The 21,884-nt window shown below is 36.6% G+C and overlaps 1 protein-coding gene across 2 annotated transcripts in view; it reads right to left on the bottom strand.

The window, feature by feature from the left end:
* The window catches only part of ABCD3 (ATP binding cassette subfamily D member 3), a 76,310-nt gene extending 54,841 nt beyond the window's left edge, over positions 1–21,469 (bottom strand). For both annotated transcript variants that reach the window (XM_063104260.1, XM_063104259.1), the window contains exon 1: positions 21,299–21,469. In XM_063104260.1, coding sequence (XP_062960330.1) covers positions 21,299–21,408 — 110 coding nt within the window. In that variant the 5' untranslated portion in view covers positions 21,409–21,469. The remainder of the gene's footprint in view (positions 1–21,298) is intronic.
* Between the last annotated feature and the right edge of the window lie 415 nt (positions 21,470–21,884).

The raw sequence follows: 21,884 nt of genomic DNA, 5'->3' as shown, positions 1-21,884 counted from the left end.
AGAAGCAGCAGGAAAACTACTAGAAATGACAGGGTGAGAAAACAGATAAGAGCTGGGAACTAACTGAATATGGAAATGAGAGGAAGAGAAGAGCACAAACTTAAAAAACCGTGTAAAGACAGAGGAAGTATTAGAAATGATCAGCTCTAAAATGATGCCCCGAAGGGCACAGCAATTTTCCCCAAGCATCACAGTTTGCACCCTGGGTGACTAGAGGACAGTGATTTCATTAACCACAATAGAGAATAACAGTAAAAGAAACATTCAGAAAAACAATAATTGGACTCACTGTAAACATGTTGATTTCATGTATCAGTAAGATAACTGTATGGAACTGTCCAGAGAACAATAAAAAAAGAGTTTAGATTTGATGTTCATGAGTAGAGACATTGCTTTGGAAGGCAATGACGTGATAATGATGTGGAAATACAATGATATAACTTCTTTGGAAAACAAAAATATGAACTGTGAAATATGAGTCATGCTTATTATTGTTTATTAAGATATTACACTAAAAGATGTAGAATGTGCTCTTAGGGAATGGTTTATGTTTTTCCTAACTCACATTATTTCTAGGCACCTAAAGAAGTAAACTTTGCTTGTAAAAGAAAAGTATGTTTACTGTAAGCCTCAAGATTATTCCGACAAGTAATTTTATTGTTTTGTTTTTTATTTTTATTTTTTGACAGGTAAGGGGATCGCAACCCTCAGCTCGGTGTTGTCAGCACCACGCTCAGCCAGTGAGTGTACAGACCATCCCTATATAGGACCTGAACCCGCAGCCTCGGCGCTACCAGCGCTGCACTCTTCCAAGTGAGCCACGGGGCAAGTAATTTTAAATAAAATGTCCAGGCCATAATCAAAAATAACCAAGCACAAAGGAACTAGACTTCATAACCAAGGCCCATCACAAACTATAGAAAATAGAAACAGACCCAAAAATATTTCAGACGTTGGAGTTTTCAGATACATCCTATAAAAACAATGCAGCCTGTACTTAAAGAAATAAATACATAGAAATTTTTTAAAAGATACCTGCACCAAGAAGAGAAAATTATAAAAATACTGACCTGAGAGAACCAAATGGAATTTCTAAAACTAAAATATACACTGAAATTAAATATATAACCAATAGTTTCAACAGATTTCACATGGCTGAAGAAAAAAATTATACCACAATGAAGGCATATAAATCAGGAGAAAAGTAGATGGAGGTAGTGTTCTAAAGTCCTTTTAGTGTCTGGGAGGATGTTAAAGTATCACTCATTAATGTTTAGACTGGAAAAGTGAAACACATGTTAAAATGTCTAGGGTAACCAGTAGAAGTAAAAAGAAGAGAGAGAGAAAGAGAATAACTTCCAAACTACTAGAAGGGGTAGAAATGAAATAATGAAAAAAAGAAACCAGCCTCACAAGCAAATCCAGACAAAACCAGGAGAGGAACTGTCCAGCAGAATTGAGGGTAAAAAAATAACTGTTTGAAACCACTGAGTTTTGGGGTTATGTAGCAATAGATAACTGACATAAATAAAAAGATGTACTTGTGAAAAGTCATGGGCAAAGAATTCAGAAAATACAAGAGTATTTCAAAAAGTTTGTGGAAAAATAGAATTAAAAGATAATACTAATCCTTCCATGAATTTTTTGATGGACCCGCATATTTTAAAATGAATGACAGACATATCAAATAATATGCTTATAAAGTGAAGAAGTTTACATATAAAAAAAACCTGTGGGATCCAACTAAAGCAGTGCTTAGAGAAAACTATAAATGATAACATTAGAAAAGAAGGCTGAAAATTTGTACTCTATCAAAGAATATTGGAAAAACAACAAAATTAACTAAAGAAAGTAGAAAGAATAAAAGTGCAGATAGAAGCAAAAAATAATAAAATAAAAACTGGACAATAGAAAAATAAAAACAAAACTAAAATTTGGATTTTTGAAAAATTAACACATTTTATAAACTCATGGCAAGACTGATCCAAAAAAAAAAAAAAAGAGGGCAATATAACCAATATTAGAGATTGATCTATAGATATAGATTAGAAGTAATCCCCACCAAAATCCCAACTTGCTGATTTTAAAATTTATATACAAGTAATGCCAATGCAAGAGTTGATAACTGAGGCACATTTTATATCTTGCTTAAGAGATTGCCTACATTCATAAAATAGGGTTCCTCTGCAGCATCTATAAAATAGTGCTCCATTATCAAAATATCCAAGTTCTTTAGAATAAAGGCAGGGGAAATCCTAGCCAGAGCAATTAGGCAAAAGAAAGAAATAAACAACATCCAAATTGGAAAGGTGGAGGTCAAACTGTTCCTGTTTCCAGATGACATGATCTTACAAACAGAAAACACTAAAAGCTCCACCAAAAAAACTCTTAGAACTGATAAAGAAATTCAGTTAAGTTGTAGGATACAAAATCAATGTACAAAAATCAGCAGTGTTTCTGTATACCATAACAAGCAAGATGAAAAAGAAATCAAGAAAGCAATCCCATTTACCATACCTACAATATTAACCAAGGAGGTGAAAGATCTACACAAGGAAAACTATAAAACACTGATGAAAGAATCTGAAAGGACACAAGGAAAGGGAAAATCATTCCATGTTCATAGATTAGAAGAAGTAATTGTGAAAATGACCATATTACCAAAAGTAATCTACAGATTCAATACAGTCTCTATCAAAATACCAATGATATTCTTCACAGAAATAGGAAAATACAATCCTGAAATTCGTATGGAACCACAGAAGATCCCAGCCTAAGCAATCTGAGCAAAAAGAACAAAGTTGGAGCCATCACACTACCTGACTTCAAAATATACTACAAAGCTATAGTAACCAAAACAGGATGGTACTGGCATCAAAACAGACACAGAGAGCAATGGAACAGAAGAGAGAACCCAGAAATAAGGCTATGTATTTACAGCCAACTGATTTTTGACAAAGGTGCCTGGAATACGTATTGGGGAAAGGACAATCTCTTCAATAAACTGGGAAAACTGGATATCCATGTACAAAAGAATGAAACTAGACTCCTATGTCTCACCATATAGAAAAATCAACTCAAAATGGATTAAAGGTTTAAATGTAAGACCAAAAACCATGAAACTACTAGAAGAAAACATAGAGGAAACACTTCAGGACACTGGGCTGGGCAAAAACCTTATGAAGAGGCCTTCAAAAACAAAGGCAACAAAAGCAAAAACAGATATATGGGATTCTATCAAACTAAAAAGTTTCTGCACAGCAAAGGAAACAATCAACAAAGTGAAGAGACAACCTGCAGAATGGGGGAAAATATTTGCAAACTATTCATCTGTCAAGAGATTAACATCCAGAATATACAAGGAACTCAAACAACTCAACAGCAAAAAAACACAAATAATCCAATTGAAAAATGGGCAAATGAGCTAACAGACTTTTCTCAAAAGACATAAAAATGACCAACAGGTATATAAAAAAATATTCAACATTGCTAATCATCAGGGAAATGCAAAGTAAAAACACAATGAAGTATCACCTCACTCCAGTTAGAATGGCTATTATCAAAAAGACAGAAAATAACAAATGCTAGGAGGGTGTGGAGAAAGGGGAACTCTTGTGCACTGTTTGTGAGAATGTAAATTAGGTACAACCATTATGGAAAACAGTGTGGGGGTTCCTCAAAAAACAACCAATAGAACTACCATATGATCATGATCCAGCAATCACACTACTGGGTACATATCCAAAGGAAAGGAAATTAGCATAACAAAGAGATATTTGCACTCCCATGTTTACTGCAGCACTATTCACAGCAGCCAAGATATGGAATCAACCCAAGTGTCTATCAACAGATGAATGGATAAAGAAAACATGGCATATATACACAATGGAATACTATTCAGCCATAAAAAAAGAATGAAATCCTGTCATTAGCAGCAATATGGATGAGCTTGAACGACATTACGTTAAGTGATATAAGACAGGAACAGAAGGAAAAATACCACATGTACTCACTCATATGCAGCAGCTAAGAAAGTTGATCACATAGAAGTAGAGAGTAGAATTGCAGTTACCAGAGGCTGCAGAGAGTGGGGGAGAGGAGTTAGTGAGAGGTTGGTTAATGGATACAAAATTACAGCTACACAGGAGGAATAATACCTGTAGCACTGTACAGCGTTCTATAACACTGTAGGGTAACTATAACAACAACTTTACTGAATACTTTCAATTAGCTAGAAGAGAGGATTTTGAATGCTCCCAACACAAAGAAATGATAAATATTTGAAGTAATGCAAAAAAAAAAAAAAATCAGTGGTTGCCAGGGTTTCAGGAAGGGAGGGAGGGATGAACAGGTGGAGCACAGAGGATTTTTAGGGCAGCAAAACTATTCTGTATGATACTGTAATAGTGAATACATAACATTATGCATTTGGCAAACCCCATAGAACTGTACAACACAAAGAGGGAACCCTAATATAAACTTAATTAATAGATAAATAATTATTATTGAGCTAATACATGAGCCAATAATATTGGTTCATAACCGTGACGAATGTACCACACTAATGTAACATGTTAATAATAGGAGAAACTGTTGAGGGGGGTATCGGTACTATCTGTACTTTCTGCTCAATTTCTCTGTAAACCTAAAACTGATATAAAAATAAAGTCTATTACTTTAAATAATAAATAAAGACAGAAAAGCCACACGAAACAGTTTACAAAGGGGACTCTGGGGAAAATAGCTTACAGCAATTGCACAGTTTTTAAAAAACACTCAATAATTATATGATTGCAAACTTAGTGGAAAGCTACTAGAATAAGTCGTAGAATTCCCATATACCTTTCATCCAGACTTCCCAATTAACATTTTATCACATTTGCTTTATTATTCTTTTCTCTCTCTACACACACATTTTCTTTTCTGGCCATCTGAGACTGTTACACCTAAATACTTCAGTGCTTATATTCTAACAACAAAGATTTTCTCTTACATAATTATAGTACAATTACCAAAATCAGGAAATTAACATTAATATAAAATTATAAACTAATCTACAGACCTTATCAAATTTCTCCAATTGTCATAATATGCTCTTACCCTGTTCGACCACCCACTTCCTTTCCACCCTGCTCTCATTCATGCCCTGTAAGTAACCACTTTCATTATTTTTCTATTTATCTGTCCTATGATTCTTGTTGTACAAAATGAGCCAATCGGCATATATTTTATTTTCCCTTCTTTCTTACATAAAAGATAGTACACCACAGTGTTTTGCACTTGGCTTTTTCACTCAATATTTCCTAGAAATCACTCCCTATCAGTCCACAGAATCTTCATTCTTTTTTATAGTTCCATACCACTCCATTCATTGCATGCAAGTACCATAGTTTTTACTATGGGCATTTAGGTTGTTTCCAATAGTTCACAATTACAAGCAATGCTCTAATGAATAACCTTATGCGTATGTACTTTATACTATCAGAGCTGTATCTTCAGTGGGATTGCTGAGTCAATAGGTAAACACCTATGCAGTCTTGTGAGCTATAGTCAAATTCACCTCCACAAAGGCTGTATCTCTGCAGGTAAGCAATGTAACAGAGTGCCTATTTCTCCACTATCTCACCAATAAAGTATATTGTTACATTTTAAAATTTTTGCCAATGTAATATGTGAAATATTATCTTGGTATAGATTTAGTTTGCATTTCTCACATTTTGAGTGAGGTCAATCATACATTTAAGAGTCATTTATACATATTAGCCCTTTGTGATATACTCTAAATGTTTGTCATTTGCTTTCGACATTATGGTGGGTTTTGCCACACAAAACCTTTTAAATTTGATGTAGTCAAATTTAACAATGTTCTCTTTTATTGCATCTGAATTTTTGAGTCACACTTAGAAAGGTTTTCTCTACACCCAGGTTACAGAGGAATTCACCCATGTTTTTTTCCAGCATTTGTATGGTTTAGTGGATTTACTATCATATACGGTATGAAGTATAGATCTATATTTACCTTATTTCCAATGGCTAACCATTTATCCCACCAGCATTTATTAAAAAGTCTATCTTTATCCCAGTTATATGAGATAAATGGATGATTTTGAATATCCCTGAATCCATCTCCCAACTCCCCAAAAAACCAGACTGAGCAACTAGGATGGCAAAAGCCAAAAACCCACAGGCAACATATACAGCAAAACTAGAAAACTACATGACAAAGTATTCCCACAAAGCCCAAAATATAAATAGGAGGTGACAAACTACCAACAGATAAGACCTGAACGGTACTAGCATCTGTGCAAAAAGAAGCAAAGAAGTAATAGGGTATCTCATACACCTGGGAAAAATCCCAAAATCACTAAAAGATTTCACAGGAAAGTTTAAATGGGCCAATTTTAGAGGAGCAGATGAAACGGGGAGGCATTCTGCACAGTCCAAAAAACAGCATGTAAGTGCAAAGAGTTCAAGGTCAGGACTAAAGGGGGAGGAGCAGTCAGGACCCCCCGAATACTCAAAATTAATCAAAGCTCCCTTTCAGAAAAAAGCCTCACCTTGAGGAGCAACTGCAGAGAAAGGAATCCAATGTGAGCAACACAGGAACAAAGTGAAGGAAAGAAACAGCCTAGAGATCTCATTCAGTGAACTACCATATTTTTAAACACTACATGAAAACAATAGAAGGTGCTCTAGAGCATAAATTAGAAAAGCTATCCTAAATCAAGCCTCCCTTCTAAAAGTTGAAAACAAACTAATTTTAGATAAAAAAGAAAACAAGCAAAGGAATGGGATCAAAGTTAAATCTTTTACAATATTATAAGACCAAAAATTCAAGAATAAGAATGACAACCCTACAGATAATGAAAGCATGTCAGAAAGACATTCCTATAAGAGATAAAAACTATAACCTCTGATCTCAAAATAAGCCGAAAAAAAAGCAATCACAAGATATAAACAACTTAAAACAGAATATTTATAACTTACAAACGCAATAATAAAAGAATTAGAAATTTAAAAAGAAAAATCATTTCAAAATTGAACAGAAAACTAGAAGGAATACAAAGAACAAATAAACACAACAGATAAAATCTGAAAATAAATATCTGAATTATATACAAATATACAGTTTTACACAAACAGACAACAAAATAAAGATTTGAGAAATGATAAATATTAATGACAAGCAAAGAAGGTCAACTTATTTATTAAAGTGCCCCCAAATAAGAAAACCAAAATGAGGAAAAAGAATACTAAAAATTATAATTAAAAAACTTTCCTGAAATAAGAAAAAAGATTTGAAACCAAAAGATTGAACCACATGAAAATGCCAATATTTGACTATTTTTGATCTACAAAAATGACAATTTCATGAGGTTCAACAAGAGAGAATACCAGTACCTCAGAAAATCAACCCAGAACAAACATGATATATTTTATTATTAAAATAAATTAATATGAATTAATAATTATTAAAATAATTATTAGAGTTTTTTAAATGTGAAAATAATCCTTAGGGTACCTCGTACAAAAAAGATCAAGTCATTTAAAAAAGAAAAGCAAATGAGATTATCACCAGACATTGTCAGCAGCATTTAATGTCAGAAAACAATGGAGTAACATTTAATATATTCAAGAAGATAAAACATGAACAAAGGATTTTATATCCAGCCAAATGTTCAAGAATGAAGGCCATAGACAAGTTGCAATATGAAAGAATCCAGGGAATATTGTACTACGAGTCCTTCATTTACTAGAGAACAAGCTTTAGACAAGAAGAATGACTACAGAGCCATCAACATAAGGAGAGGTAATGAGCATAAATATTTACTTACTTGTAGAACTATGTCTAAGTGAGAGTTAAAAGGGACAGAATACATATATGCTTCGGCAATGTAGATACAATACAACCATAAAATAATGAAGGAAGAATGGGAAGAGCACATGTAAAAACTTTTAACTGTTTTCAGTAATGATATTAATGGTAGAAGTATTACTTGGAGACTGATGAGTGTGTAACATGAGATAAAGCAAGGTGAGTATTTCTGTGACATGCTAATTTGACCATCCCCTATGTCCTTGAGAATCAGGATTATCAGTGTAGAAAAAAGAGATACAGATTTAGAGAGAAGATGGTAACTTAAAATCTTAAAGTTTGTATATGGATTGGAAGTATCAGTATGCATATTCTGGCTCTGTCCGTAAGAAAGGCCTAGAAATAATGGCCAAACTACTAGCAATGGGCATGCCTAAATCCCACTTGGGGTCTCATTAAAAGGAACCAAACACTTTGGGAAAAAAAGCTGATTCTATATCTGTGTCAGAAAATGTCTAAGAGGAACCTGGGACATTTTACTACAGACAGCAAGGAAGCTACCAAAGATTACTAAGGTCATGTCAAAAGGACTAAGGAGCCAACTCTTAAGTTTAATAGGAGCCTCTCCAAGGCTTCCATTGGTCCAAGACGGGACAATTGAGCATGAATAACGATAACTGTAATGAACAAATAAGTAAATCAATAGGTTCATAATGTGAAGAACTCATTGGTCACCTTTAGACACTAACAGGAAACTAATATATCATTTTGAAAACTGGGTAAATAAAGAAGCAAATATATATACTGCCTTTCCTAACTTAACTGTACTCCTGAGTAACCAGTTAATAGAAAAGGAAAAGTTTCATTTTGTGGAAGTATTCCAAATTACAAGTGAAGAAATAACAGATTTCAAATATCACCATTTTACAACCCCTAATAAATTCATCGGTCTAGGCACCAAGCTGCTAAAATCACAAAAAGTGAGACAACCAAACACTGTACATCTTTTGATGGAGAGTATACCATACTAACATCCTAGGGAGAATTTTCATCCAAAACAAAACAAAGCAAAACAAAACAATCAGATCAAGCTTTTAGATCCAACTACCGATTAACAGAAAATAAAAAGGATGAAGAAAAAATACTCAATCATCATAATCCAGACTACAGAATCTGTAAAGTTCAAAATATCTGGCTGCTTCAACAAACTATAACAAAAGGAAAAGAGGGATTGCAGAGGGACTTGCAGACTATAAGACCTAAACAAACAAAAAACACAGACAACTCAATTACAGTGTTCAGGAATGCACATTTGGGTGATAAAATTATAAGGAAATGCAAAGATGCAATTACTATAGAAGTTGGGGCAGCAGTTACTTTTAGGTGAGAGGAAAGGGGCTGTGATTGGGAAGGGGCACGTGGAAGGCTTTTGCTCTAGCTGGCAAAAATTTATTTCTTGACCTGGGTGGTAGTTACAAGGGCATTTTGGTTTGTTAAAAAAAAAAAAAAATCATTAAGTTATATATGTATCTTATGCAGTTTTTCTGTATCTGTGATATAATCTACAATAAAAAGATTTTTTTTTTTTTTTAAAGATGACCAGTAAGGGGATCTTAACCCTTGACTTGTTGTTGTCAACACCACGCTCTACCAAGTGAGCTAATCAGCCATCCCTATATAGGAATCCGAACCCGTGGCCTTGGTGTTATCAGCACCACACTCTCCCAAGTGAGCCACAGGCCGGCCCTAAAAAGATTTTTTTTTTAATCAATTTATTTTACTATGATTATAACATTCTAATATTAATACACTATAATAAAAATTTAAAAATTAACTTCACTATTTAATATAAAACCTTTTTTTAACCCCTGAATGATTCTTAACTTCCTTTTGAATCTAAGTTCATTTGAAAGACTTTGATTAAATAGCTTTATTGTCTTTTACCTTCCACATGGCTAATTCAAACTTAAGGACTCTCATAAGCAGCTACCATTTTTATCTTTCTAAGTCCTCACCTGTAAAATGAAGATACTAAGATAACTATCTCAAAAGACTACTGTGAAGAATAAATGTAAAATATTTAGAACAATGCCTATATATGGAAAGTCTTCAATAAATAGTTTATAGTAATATCTCCCACTTACTGTCTTTGCAACCCCCTATTCTCAAACCATAACTCCATTAACTCCATGCCTTTGCTCATGCTGCTTTCCCTACCTGGAATGCCTTTTTACCCCTCAGCAAAACACTACTTATCTCTTAAGGTCAGGCTCAAATGTGAAACCTCCCCAGGTAACAACCATAAGAATTAAACATTCCCAAATCCATGCTCCCTCCCACAGAATTGTATTCTTACCACAAGTCTAGTCATATTGACTTATACAAATTTTCTACATATGTGTAGTTCCACAAGACTGAGGATAGATATAATGTTCGTACAATTCAGTATCTCAATGCCTAGCCTACTGATACACAACATTCAACAGAATGCACTGGATAAATGTCATATTTCCTCCCACATTGATGTTTTCTCCAATGATGGGAGGAAGAATAGCTATTTTGTTGAACAAGTGAAAAAATACATACAGAAAAATATTCATCCATCAACAGTTAAATTGGAAATTATCTGACACTTAAATTAAGAATGGGATATTTATTTTGTCCTACACTTGCTCCACACCCCCAAACCCTTTACTAAACAACATAGCTTGGGCATTACTGGGGGGGGGAGGTAAAATGAGCACTTTACAGTTGAAAACACCTTAAATCTACTTTCCTGATGCAACATAACTGTATTCACAGGTTAATGGAGAACAATATTTTAAATAAAATATTACGATGTGATTTTTTTTTTTAACTAGAAATTTGGTGCAAAATGTTGATACATTATTCTCTCTTTCAATAGTCTATGAGTTTATTAACAGCAAAAATCTTATCTAATATAATGTTTAACCTTCTCAAATGCCCAATGCACAACTAGCATGAAACAAGTTCCATTTTCTTACACTACAAGATCCATTCAGGAAAGAGACTTGTCCATCTTACTCACCACTGTGTCCCCAGCACATAGCACTTAGATGTTTAATTAATTAAGGTACAGACTTGTATTATGCCCTCCAACTCTTGAGAAAAGGACGTCTTAATTATCCCTACACTGAACATTTGAAAACCTAGCATCTGACACACAGCAGCTATTCAACTCTGACTTAGTGGCATGATCTTTGGGTGCCACTCTTTGAGTAGTTCATTGATTCCCACCTACTGATCTCAGGCCTAGCTCCTTTCCTCCAGCCTTTGTTCTAGAAAAAGGAAAAAATCTGATTTTACCTCAATTTCTTCTTTTCTTGCTTTTTTCTTAAACTCACTTCCAAGGTATACTGAAGAACTGCAGTAACAGTAAACTTAGAGTCAGAAGTTTGAATCTGATGCAAGCTGATGCGCCGTACTTTTATAAGATAAAAACGTGCATAGTAAAAAGGAAATGCAACAATATGCTAATACTATTTTAATCAGCACTAAGATGTATCAGTTATAACTCCATCCTAATTTCAGAGAAGTTAAAATGTGAAAAAGTATGCTAAAATGTGAAAACAGTGCATTTTAGAATCAATAATATAATAATCATAATAAGTGATAAAACAGGTGTTTTCTCCCTCCCCTCCACCCCCTTGAATGTGCCTGGTACATGTGATAGGGTCTGACCAATGAACATGCTCCAGGAAGAGACTGACTGAGCATATGCAAGACTAAATGTTACATAACTGAAAGCCATCCCCTTAACTGAATATTCATTAGGTGGAGAAACTATGAAGGCTGAATCACAGCAGAAGGCTGTTGCTCACTTTCCTGGAGGCAACCATTCTTCCCTGGCTGAGGTGTGTAATACTTTGTATCAAACTTACTTTCAGCAAGCAGCTGAGGTGTGTATACCTTGTATCAAACTTACTTTCAGCAAGCAGCTGCTCATTCTCTTGAGCCAGCCTGCAATTTGTACTGAACTTTGTGTGTTTCTCTTGCTTTTGCGTTAGACTTGATATCTGTACTGAACTTACTTTTGTGTTAAACTTGGTGTGGGCCCCGCTCAGTCTCTGGAGCTATGCCACACTCTCTCTTTGTAGAACCTGTATTTCTTATCTGTTATACTGAACTTGTTCTCACTGTCTACTGTGACTCTGCCCTTGAATTCTTTCCTATTTCTTCCTTTTTCTAGAATTCAAATTTTCTGTAATGTATATTAAACTTTGATAATGAAAACTGTTTAATTTTCAACTGTGAAGCATTAAAATAGTATTTAATTTTAAAACAGCTTTTTATGTCTAATCCTACTCACTAAATTAAGATCAACTTATAGTATCATTATCTTTTTCCTTCTGAAAAGACACCAACGTCTCATGTTGCTTACTTCATAGGTTTAGAAGTTGAACAAATATTTTTTAAAAAGCAACATGTAGTGACACAAACACAACATGCTGACTAAATTATTATTTACCTAGAGAAGTTGTCTCATTCCACACAGTGCATTTATTTTTCATGCCAACAGATATTAGATATTAAGAAGTCAAAATAATTTAAGCAGAGTAAATCATATAATCCACTTGTCTTTTAAAATGGTACCATTTTAGTGATGAGACTGTTACATCTACTTACAGATATCAAACTAGCTGATTATACTTTGATGAGCTTTGTCTTCAATTTCATACTTTATTAATTCAATAGCATTCACTCAGGACTGCTAATCTAGCAAAAGGATAAGAAATGCATGTTTTCACAAAACACCTTTTAGCACACTCCTACAGTTTTACTCAACAAGGCTACACACCATCCTAAAATACATAATAGTCACTGAAGAATACAACCACTAGTTATCCAAAGCATTTTATTCTTATTGCTTATGAAGGCTATATTCTTCTTTTTAAGTCCCATTATATATTTTAACTGACATATAATAATTGTACATATTTATGGGATATAGTGTGACGTTTTGATAAAAGGCTATATTCTTGAGATGCCTAAAACAAAAGTGATTTACTCTTAAAAAGAATGTTATGCTGAAAGCCATGCTCTTAAGCAACGACCTGATGCCTAATTTTTTGTAGAAATACTACAAATGCTGTTTTGAATAACTCTAACATTTCATAAAAATATTTCCAAAAGAAATAATAGGGAAATACAATTTCACATAAAATTTTATTTAATTTGGCATATATAATTTCAAAGAAAATGTATCAAGATTCTATCTTTCTTCTTCATAACTCCAGTTTATATTCTATTGCAACAGATTAGAAGGTAATGATATTCATCAGGTCATGGATGAGTTTGATGATGATCCCAGGAAAAAATGACAACTTATTTATCTAAATGAACAGTATGGCATGGGTACTTAGAAGGAACTGGTAAGTTCTAGGATCTATGGATCAGGTTATGGATACTGTTAGAATGCCAGGTCGGTTATTAGAAGGAAATTTGTAAAAAGCTGCTGGTAAGTTAAAGATGAGAGCCAATATAACACCCAAAGGGTGTCAATTAATAGAAAGGTTATGGTGGTGTAAATACACTATCCTATACTTATTCCTGTCCAATAATATTAATTTATTGGGAAAATATACAGAAGGAATACAAATTAAATGTACAGGATCAAAAAAGTTTCAGAGAGGAAGTAGCATGCCCAAATGAAGATAAGTATAAAGACCTGCACCCAAGTTTAAAAAAAATCAAATACAACAAATGGAGGAGGGGAAACCATTGTTTGTGAAGAATATTTGATTGTCATAAAAATGAATGTTACCTCATGCTATTTTAACAAAAGCTTAGTATCTACAAGGCAGGTCACAGTTCTGTTCTATTCTGTGTCAGTAAGACCACACTTTGAATACTGAATTCAGTTTAGGACCGCCTCTTTATGTGGTGGAGAAATAGAGTATCATATTCAGGAAGCAGCAATTGAAAAATAGAGGCCTGAAACCATGTAACGTAAAACTACCTTAAATACTTTCCAACTATGAAAGTAAATGATTCTATCAAATGAAAAAGGCTTCTGTAGGGAGATTTTCATGGGCACATTTGAGGAAATGTTTAGGAAACAGTTTTAGAGAAGCTAACAATGGGATGTTTTGTTGTCCTTTTAGCAAGCATAGGGATAGCTAATGAGAACTACCTTTCATTTATTTAGCACTGGGTAAGACATTGTCTCTTTTAATCATCACACAACTGCTAAGTAAATACTATTATCCCTGTTCTACTGAAGCTCGGGGAGGTTGAGTAAATTGAACAAGGGTCACAGATCTAATCTAGCAAACAGCTAACTAAAAATTTGAACCTATATCTGGCTCCAAAGACCATGCTTTGTTAAAAAGAAAAACTTTAGATAAATTTAACAGAGTTTAAGTGAGCAAAAAAAACAATCTGCAAATTGGGCAGCTGCCAGAACAGGAATACGTTCAGAGCAACTCCAGGCTACCACCTGGTAAGCTAAAATCTATAGACAGAAAAAGGATGTGAGGTACAGAAACAGCTGGATGGATTGGTACAGCTGGGTGCTTGCCTTATTTGAACATGGTTTAAACAGCTGGCTACCTGTAATTGGCTAAGATTGGCTACTTGTTACAAGAGTAGGTTACAGTCTGCTTACACATCAAGTTAGGTTACAGTCCACTATGTCTGAAGAAATCTTTAGGCCAAACTTAATTTAATAGCTTTTATTCTATGCCAAGCTGCCTCCATAACAAAGATCAAGTTGCTGCATATAAAAATGTTTATTCTTGCAAATTATAAAGTACATGCAAATAACAATAATCTTGCAATATTATTTTGCACTTCTAAAGTAGAAAAAAATTTAAACATCCCCAAAGATGACGAGATAACTAAATTAGCACTCATTCACAGTATTGCAAATTGTCACAACAACTCCAGAAAAGAAGTATGTCAATTTGTGTAGCTCCAGAATGTTCACAACCTTTCCACAAACACAAAGGAAGTTCATAAGCTTCCATTCATTAATCCAATTTCTGGCAATTTATTCCAAGGAAAGTATTCAAAGATGGAAATGTACACTCACAAAAATATTCAGTACTATCTATAAAAATTCCAGAGGCAATCTAGACACCCAACATTTAAGGGTAAAATAAATTATAATATAGCTACACAGAGGAATATTTATGTATTTCTTTAAAAGCATAGTTATGAAGGTCATGTAGAAATATAGGAAAGATATATGCTTTAAATGAAAATAGCAAAACATGTACATTACATAGTTATTGCAAAAATATGCATATTAATTAGGAATAAAAGGGAATAAACAAAAATAAAACAATAGGTATACTGTGGTTATGGCATTTGAATGATTTTTAATTTTTTAAAATTGTCTTTAATGTTTCCACTCTATGTTAACTATCAAAAGCAGGTTATAAAATGATAATGATATCATTTTTATAAGTTTCTGAGACTTGCTTTACCCATGCATATAGTGGGTATAAGGGTCCAGCTCCTGAAAAGCTAATATACTTACGGAGACAATATTCAAATTTGTAGCAAGAAAAATTTGTTATTTAAAACAACAGTAACCACAGCCCTAAGAAATGAGCATCTCAGAGGTAGAGTCATGTAACAAACATTTTTTGAGTGCCTACTATATGCCAGCCACAATTCAAGCCACTGGGGCTGAAACAATGAACAAAATAGACAAAATTTCTTACCCTCATGGAGCTTACATCCTAGCAGCGGAGATATACAATAAACAAGATAAATATGTAAAATAAATAGCACATTTGATAGTGATAAGTGCTAAGGAGAAAAGTAAAGCCAGGAGGGTGGACAGAGTGTGTGTACGGAAGTTGCTATTTTAAACTGAGTGGCAATAAAAGTTCTCACTAAAAAGATGTCTGATAAAAGAATAAAAGAGGGGAGGGAGTAAGCAATGTGATAATCTGGGGAAAGAGCATTCCAGGCAGGGGGAACAGCAAGTGCAAAAGCCCTGAAACAGAATGTCTGCCCAAGGATGCTAATATGCCAAAAACTGAGAAATGTTATTAATTAAACAACCTGCACCCCGTGTCCCCCACCACAGACAGGCACACAGTTCTCAGAACACTGCTCTGGGTCTGATCTGCCTCCACTGGATTCAGTATACAGCTGCTTTTGGTGGCAAATCCTTTAATGATTTCTTTTCACCTATGGCTGCTTAAGCATATCAACCTTATTCCAAGAATTTGAACATGTCAGCCCATACGATATCCACTCATGGTTCACCATGAGGCTCTCTTACAGCTCCAGCCCCTCACATGACTCATGCTTTTACTTTGCAGAACACTCAGTGGGCTTGTGAAACTGAGAAAAGTGAAGCCAGACCCTCCTAGATTCTAATTCTAGCTGAATTTGAAATTTGCAGGAAAGTTGTAGAGAGGTTAGTGGGGGAAAAGCACAGGGAGTAGAAGCTAGAGGTATGAGGACATCCATTGGATAAAGAAAAGGTCCAGCAACAGGACACAAGGCTGAGACTCAGGAAAAAAAGTCAAGAATTTCCAACAGTAAGAATGTACAAGGAACTTCTAAGTAAAAGAATTTTAAGCGGTTCACTATGCTGAAATATAATCCCTGCCACTACTTCCAAATTTTCAGTAAAACTCTACTACAAACAGCTGCTTTGTGACTGATGATTTAGAGAAATCAAGGCAGATACCAAAGAGACAGGCTCAAAAGACAAGACAAACGTGGGATCTAAAATAAAGGAGAAGCAAAGACATGAAGTAAGGTGTAACTAAGAGATAATAAAAGTTCCCTGAAACTCCTCAGAAATATCTGAGGGAGGAAACTGTGTTCCCACCATTGAGATTGGGACTTTAAAAAGATAAAGGATCATCCCATAAACTGGTGGACTCTGGTACACCCAGCTAGGTTATACTCAGTGGATCAATGAATACGTAAAACAAGAAGAGTACTTAAATGTGTGCTTCAGAAGGTTAAAAATGGGGTGATCATCATTTAGATCATCTAGAGTAGTCAAATACCTCATGAAGGGGTGACCCAGACCTAACCCTTTAAGGATGATAAGAGTTGGAGAACACAGGATACAGAGAGATACTCCAGGTATGGCTAATAGCATTAATAAAGCTCCAAAGCCAGGAATGAGGGTGGCCTGTTCAAAGAACAGTGTAGAAACTGGCCTATTTGGAACAGAGAGTACCCATTGGCAGGCATATAAGATCAGCCAGGTAAAGTGAGACCAGATTGAGGAAGGCTCTGAAATCCAGGATGAGAAATCTGAACTTTATCTGACTAGCACTGATGGAAGGGCAAGAAACTGCTTTGTTCTGTTTTGTTTGAGATAATAAAATACTATGACAATGTAAACTGGTCCCTTTTCCTGCCTTCTAAAATTGGCCCACTGATTTCCCACCACCCAGGTCATGTTATACACTCTCAGGTACACAACCATCACTTCTATGAAGATAATGCCTCTATTCAAGTTTATATTAGTCCCACATTTCCCACCGCCTATTAATTACCCTTAGAAGTTCTTCAACTACTCTACGTTATCTATCCACTCTATAAACACTTACTGAGATCTATCCCGTGACATATCCAAACTAAGGATTTAAAGATCACTCAGCCCATGCCATCAAGAAACTCAGGATCTGATGTAGGCAAAAGCTAAGAAAAACTAGTATCCTACAGCGTGGTAACTGCTAGACTAGAGGAAAAATAGAGCATCATAAAAGAAGAAGACATCTACATCAGTTGGGAGATCAGGAAAAGATAGAGAACACCTAAGAGAAAGTGTCAACTGAGCTTAGTCTTGAAGTGAAATAAATACCAGAGGGTGGGAGTAGTGGTAGGAATGACAGTGCTTACACTCAGACTGCAGAAGCTGGGCAGAGCCCTGTCATAATGGAGAAACTACAAGTTAATTCCATATGGCTGGATGAGTAGGAAAAGTAGGCAAGGATCAGATCATGAACACAAGAAGTTTGCACTGTATTTTAGAGTTCCTGAAAGATTTTAATGAAGGAATATTCTGATCATATCTGTGTTTCTTAAAAAGAGCTCTAGAGGCAGTGGAAGATGGACTGAAAGGGCACCACAAAGTTTCTTGTTATCATAAATGCAACAAAAAATCTGCTAAAGGCTGCTATAACATTTATCTCCAGTTACTCACCCCGCTTCTAGGCTTAGTTCACACCCCTCACAAAGCCCTCCCCAACTTTTCCCAAACATATTATCTGGCCTTTCTCAGAACTTCCAAGGCATGTCTGTCTGTATACTTTATTCTGTCTACATTTTTAACTACTTTGTGTCTAAGTTTCTTCTCTGTAACAAAAACGTAAGCTCCCTGAGAAAAGATGTCATAAGTTTTCAAATGTATGTTTTTCACACACATACACACACAAGGGTATATCAAAAAGTTCATGAAAATCTTTGTACTATCTTTCAATTCTATTTTTCCATGAACTTTTTGAAGTACCCTCGTAAATATCCTATACCACCTAACACAGTAATATATCATTCTGAAACTGACACTTCCTTTGAACTGAATAAATGGCCTCTTTATCCATGAATAAAAAGATTCCACTTTTCCCCATAAGTAATAAACAAAATGCAAGATTAGATAATACTAAGGTGAAAAAAGTTAGCAAAGTAGTAGTGGGAAATGATTAGAAATGAATACAAGAGGGCCGACCCCGTGGCTATGTGGGAGAGTGCAGCGCTGGGAGCGCAGCGACGCTCCCGCCGCCGGTTCGGATCCTCCATAGGAATGGCCGGTGCACTCACTGGCTGAGTACCGGTCACAAAAAAGAGAAAAAGACAAAAAAAAAAAAAAGAAAGAAAGAAAGAAATGAATACAAGAGAACATTCTGGGGAGATAAAAATGTTCTAATTTGTGGTAGGGGTGTGGTGCAAAAGTGTATCAATTTGTTTAAAAAAGGTATAACTAAGATTTATACATTTCAATGTGTATAAATTTTTCCTAAAAACCTGTAAAAAGAAGAGGTGAGGAGCAGATAAACTCATAGATGAAACAAGAATAGCAGAATATTGTTAGTACCTCTTGGGTAAAGTGTACAGGGGGATCATTATATTATTCTATTTGTGTGAAATTTTCCACAATAACAAAACCCTGCATCAATAAAAATTCAAAATAACCTAGAACACCAGATTACTCATTTTCCTAATGTATGGAATAATGTTACTCTGTGACTTTTAAAGTGGTTTACTAGCTCTGTTACCCATCCAAATTCTAAAGGAATATATGTTCTAAGACAAACCTACTGTGAACAACATAGACAAAAGAAGGCTAAGCAGTCACAGGTTCCTTAATTAAGCACCACATATTGAAATTAATTAGTCCTGTTACCAAAGATATCTAAAAGGCCAATAAAATATATAGTTACAATTTTCTAATCTTCAAACTGTGATACCAAAGGCAGTGACTGAAACATATTCATAAGATTCTGGAAGTATAACATCTACAAAGATAGATTTAATACCATTCTTAATGATCTCAAAATAGTTCGATCATTTTATCTCAGCAATTTAACTTCATGCTCATCTGCTTATAATCTGCATTCTCCTCCCACAAAATATTTAAAGTGTGAAATAAAGGTTGTCCCTACTCATCCCAAAGCAAAAGATTAAAAACAATCTTTTGTTAAGTAAATACCTGTTTCATAATTTAATTCTCCAAAAAGTTCACAAAGTTTCTCAAAAAGATACTTAATCATTTTACAATGGGAAACGAACAGCTAAAACTATAAGGCAAACTCTATTATATTGCTTTACTGCTATTGCTACTATTTCTCATTAGGTTATGTTTAAAATGTCCTTTTCTCAATAATCTATGCCTAATAAATCCGTATATCAGTTACCTTAGAGTGTGACTGGGACATGAGGAGAGTTTCTAGGATGCTAATAATGTTGTTTCTTGATCCGGGAGCCGATACCACGGGCGTGTTCTACTTGTGAAAATTCTTCAAGCTTTACACTTACATGTGTACTTTTATATATGTATGTAATACTCCAGTAAAGTTTTTTAAAATATCATAAAAGTAAACCAGAGCTGTTAGGGCTGTCCTCGAGTCCCCTCCCCCATATTAAAACACCTGTTCTACGCACTGAAACACTTCTCTGCAAAAATGTAATTCAAGTTAAAGCATTACACTTTCTATCTGCATATTCCCAGATAACTTCTATATGCAACTGGGAGCTCAGAAAGCATACAGTCCAATAGAAAATTTTGTTTTATATTTTCCAGGATTAATCCTTTTAAAAGCAAACTGAATAGAAGACAAGTCAATAGGTACGGCGCTGTTTGTACTATGATGTACCACTTTCAACTTTGTTGTGCGGATTTAAGAAGGAAAAGAAAGACCATCGCTCAGACTTTAGTGAGATAAAGAAGATAGGAGAAGGCTAGAAAAAACTTTGTGGAAAGGGGACTATGACCTTGAAGTCTACCTGCCAGTGTTTTAGTCCAAATTTTACTACTAATTAGATATTTTAGGCTAATCGAAAACAGGAGGGAACAGCACCGGCCCGGAGGGATGAACGAAATAAAATGCATGAAAGCAGTATGCCAAGATTTAATACGAAATATCCAATGACTGAAAAAAATGTTCGGGAGGTAACCAATTCTCACTCACTTGCTGAAGGCAAGTGTCGCCCAGCAAATAAAAATTGTTACGCCTGTAATCCCACAAGCGTAACTCAATTCTCTCTCTCTTCCTTCCTCTGATCTTGTAACCTCCCAAAGTTAAATATAAACATTAAAATTCTCTCGCGGTGGGAGGAGGGGAGAGTAATTTAAAAGGATTTTGATCCTCACCTAAACACACTTTCACCGTTCACCTTCCTTTGGAGGGAGAGAACGTCGCCCTCCAAATACCCATTCAGCCTTTCCAGATGAAATGCCAGGGCGTTCACCGACCACCTCCAAGGGGGCACCACTTTAGAAGGCAATCTTGCCCAATGCACCCGGGACTATTCACATGAACCACCCGCGACTTTGAATTCGGTAACTGAGCCCAAACCTCGACCAAGTGACTTGGGACAACAACGCCCAGTCTGGCTAGGGCAATCCCCATCCTCAAATCACACATCCACAAACAAATCCACGGTCTGTCTGGAGATGAGATGGCAAAACTAGAACACACCCAGAAAGTTGATACAGAAAGGACGCGGTGTGGGGAAAAGGGAGGGGACACACCGCTTCCCCCTCCCGCCCTCGACAGGAGACCACTACCTCGGGGCTGGGGTGCAGGAGAGAGATTCACACTCCCGGGGGCTGGGACGCAGAGAGCCCAGGGACGCCAGCGCCGCGGGGACAGCGGGACACCCTGACACCGGAGCCTGGCAGCAGCCGCGGCCGGCTCTCTCTCCGCCTGACCCCGCTGGGCAAAGGCACCGGGCGGCCGGGCGCCGGGCGGGGAGGGAGAGCGTGCGGGGAGCGCCGGCTTGTGTCCAGGAAGGCGACGCGGCCAGGGGCCTTCTTACCCGTGCAGGCCGAGGGCGCGGCGCCGCTTGTGGAGCAGGAGGAGCAGCAGGAGCGCGGCCCCCGCCAGCGAGGAGTTTCGCGCCGTCAAGTACTTGCTGAAGGCCGCCATGGCACCGCCAGGGCGAGCAAGCCGGCAAAGGGGACGCGGCGACGACTCCCTCAGTGCAGGAAGCGCGGAGAAGACTGGGAGGAGAGGAGCGCGCGGAGGGAGGGCGGTGCCGGCCGCGCAGGACCGCCCCCTGGCGCGCGCCGCCGCGCCGCCCGCGCGACTGAGCCCACCACGGACTTTGACTCGGCGCGAGCGCGCGCGAGCACCTCGGAGGCCCAACAGTCCCGGGACGCGCTCTGCGCACGCGCGGACCCCCGCAGGGTCGCCGGAAACGCGGCGCGGAGACGCGGGAGTTCTGCCTTCTGCTCTTCGTACCCGAGATGTCTCGTTGCTTCCGCAGCCCCACCCCTGCCTTTCACCATCCACCCTCCGCCCATATACGCTGGCTTTCACAAGAACTGGAAGAGCGGGGCCGGCCTGCACTGAGGACTTAGTGGGCCCTGCCTGTCCACCCCCGCTGTGGTGGGCCGTTACCA

Source organism: Cynocephalus volans, chromosome 8 (genome assembly GCF_027409185.1).
Source record: "Cynocephalus volans isolate mCynVol1 chromosome 8, mCynVol1.pri, whole genome shotgun sequence".
NCBI lineage: Eukaryota > Metazoa > Chordata > Mammalia > Dermoptera > Cynocephalidae > Cynocephalus > Cynocephalus volans.
This window is presented reverse-complemented; position numbering and strand designations above follow the sequence as displayed.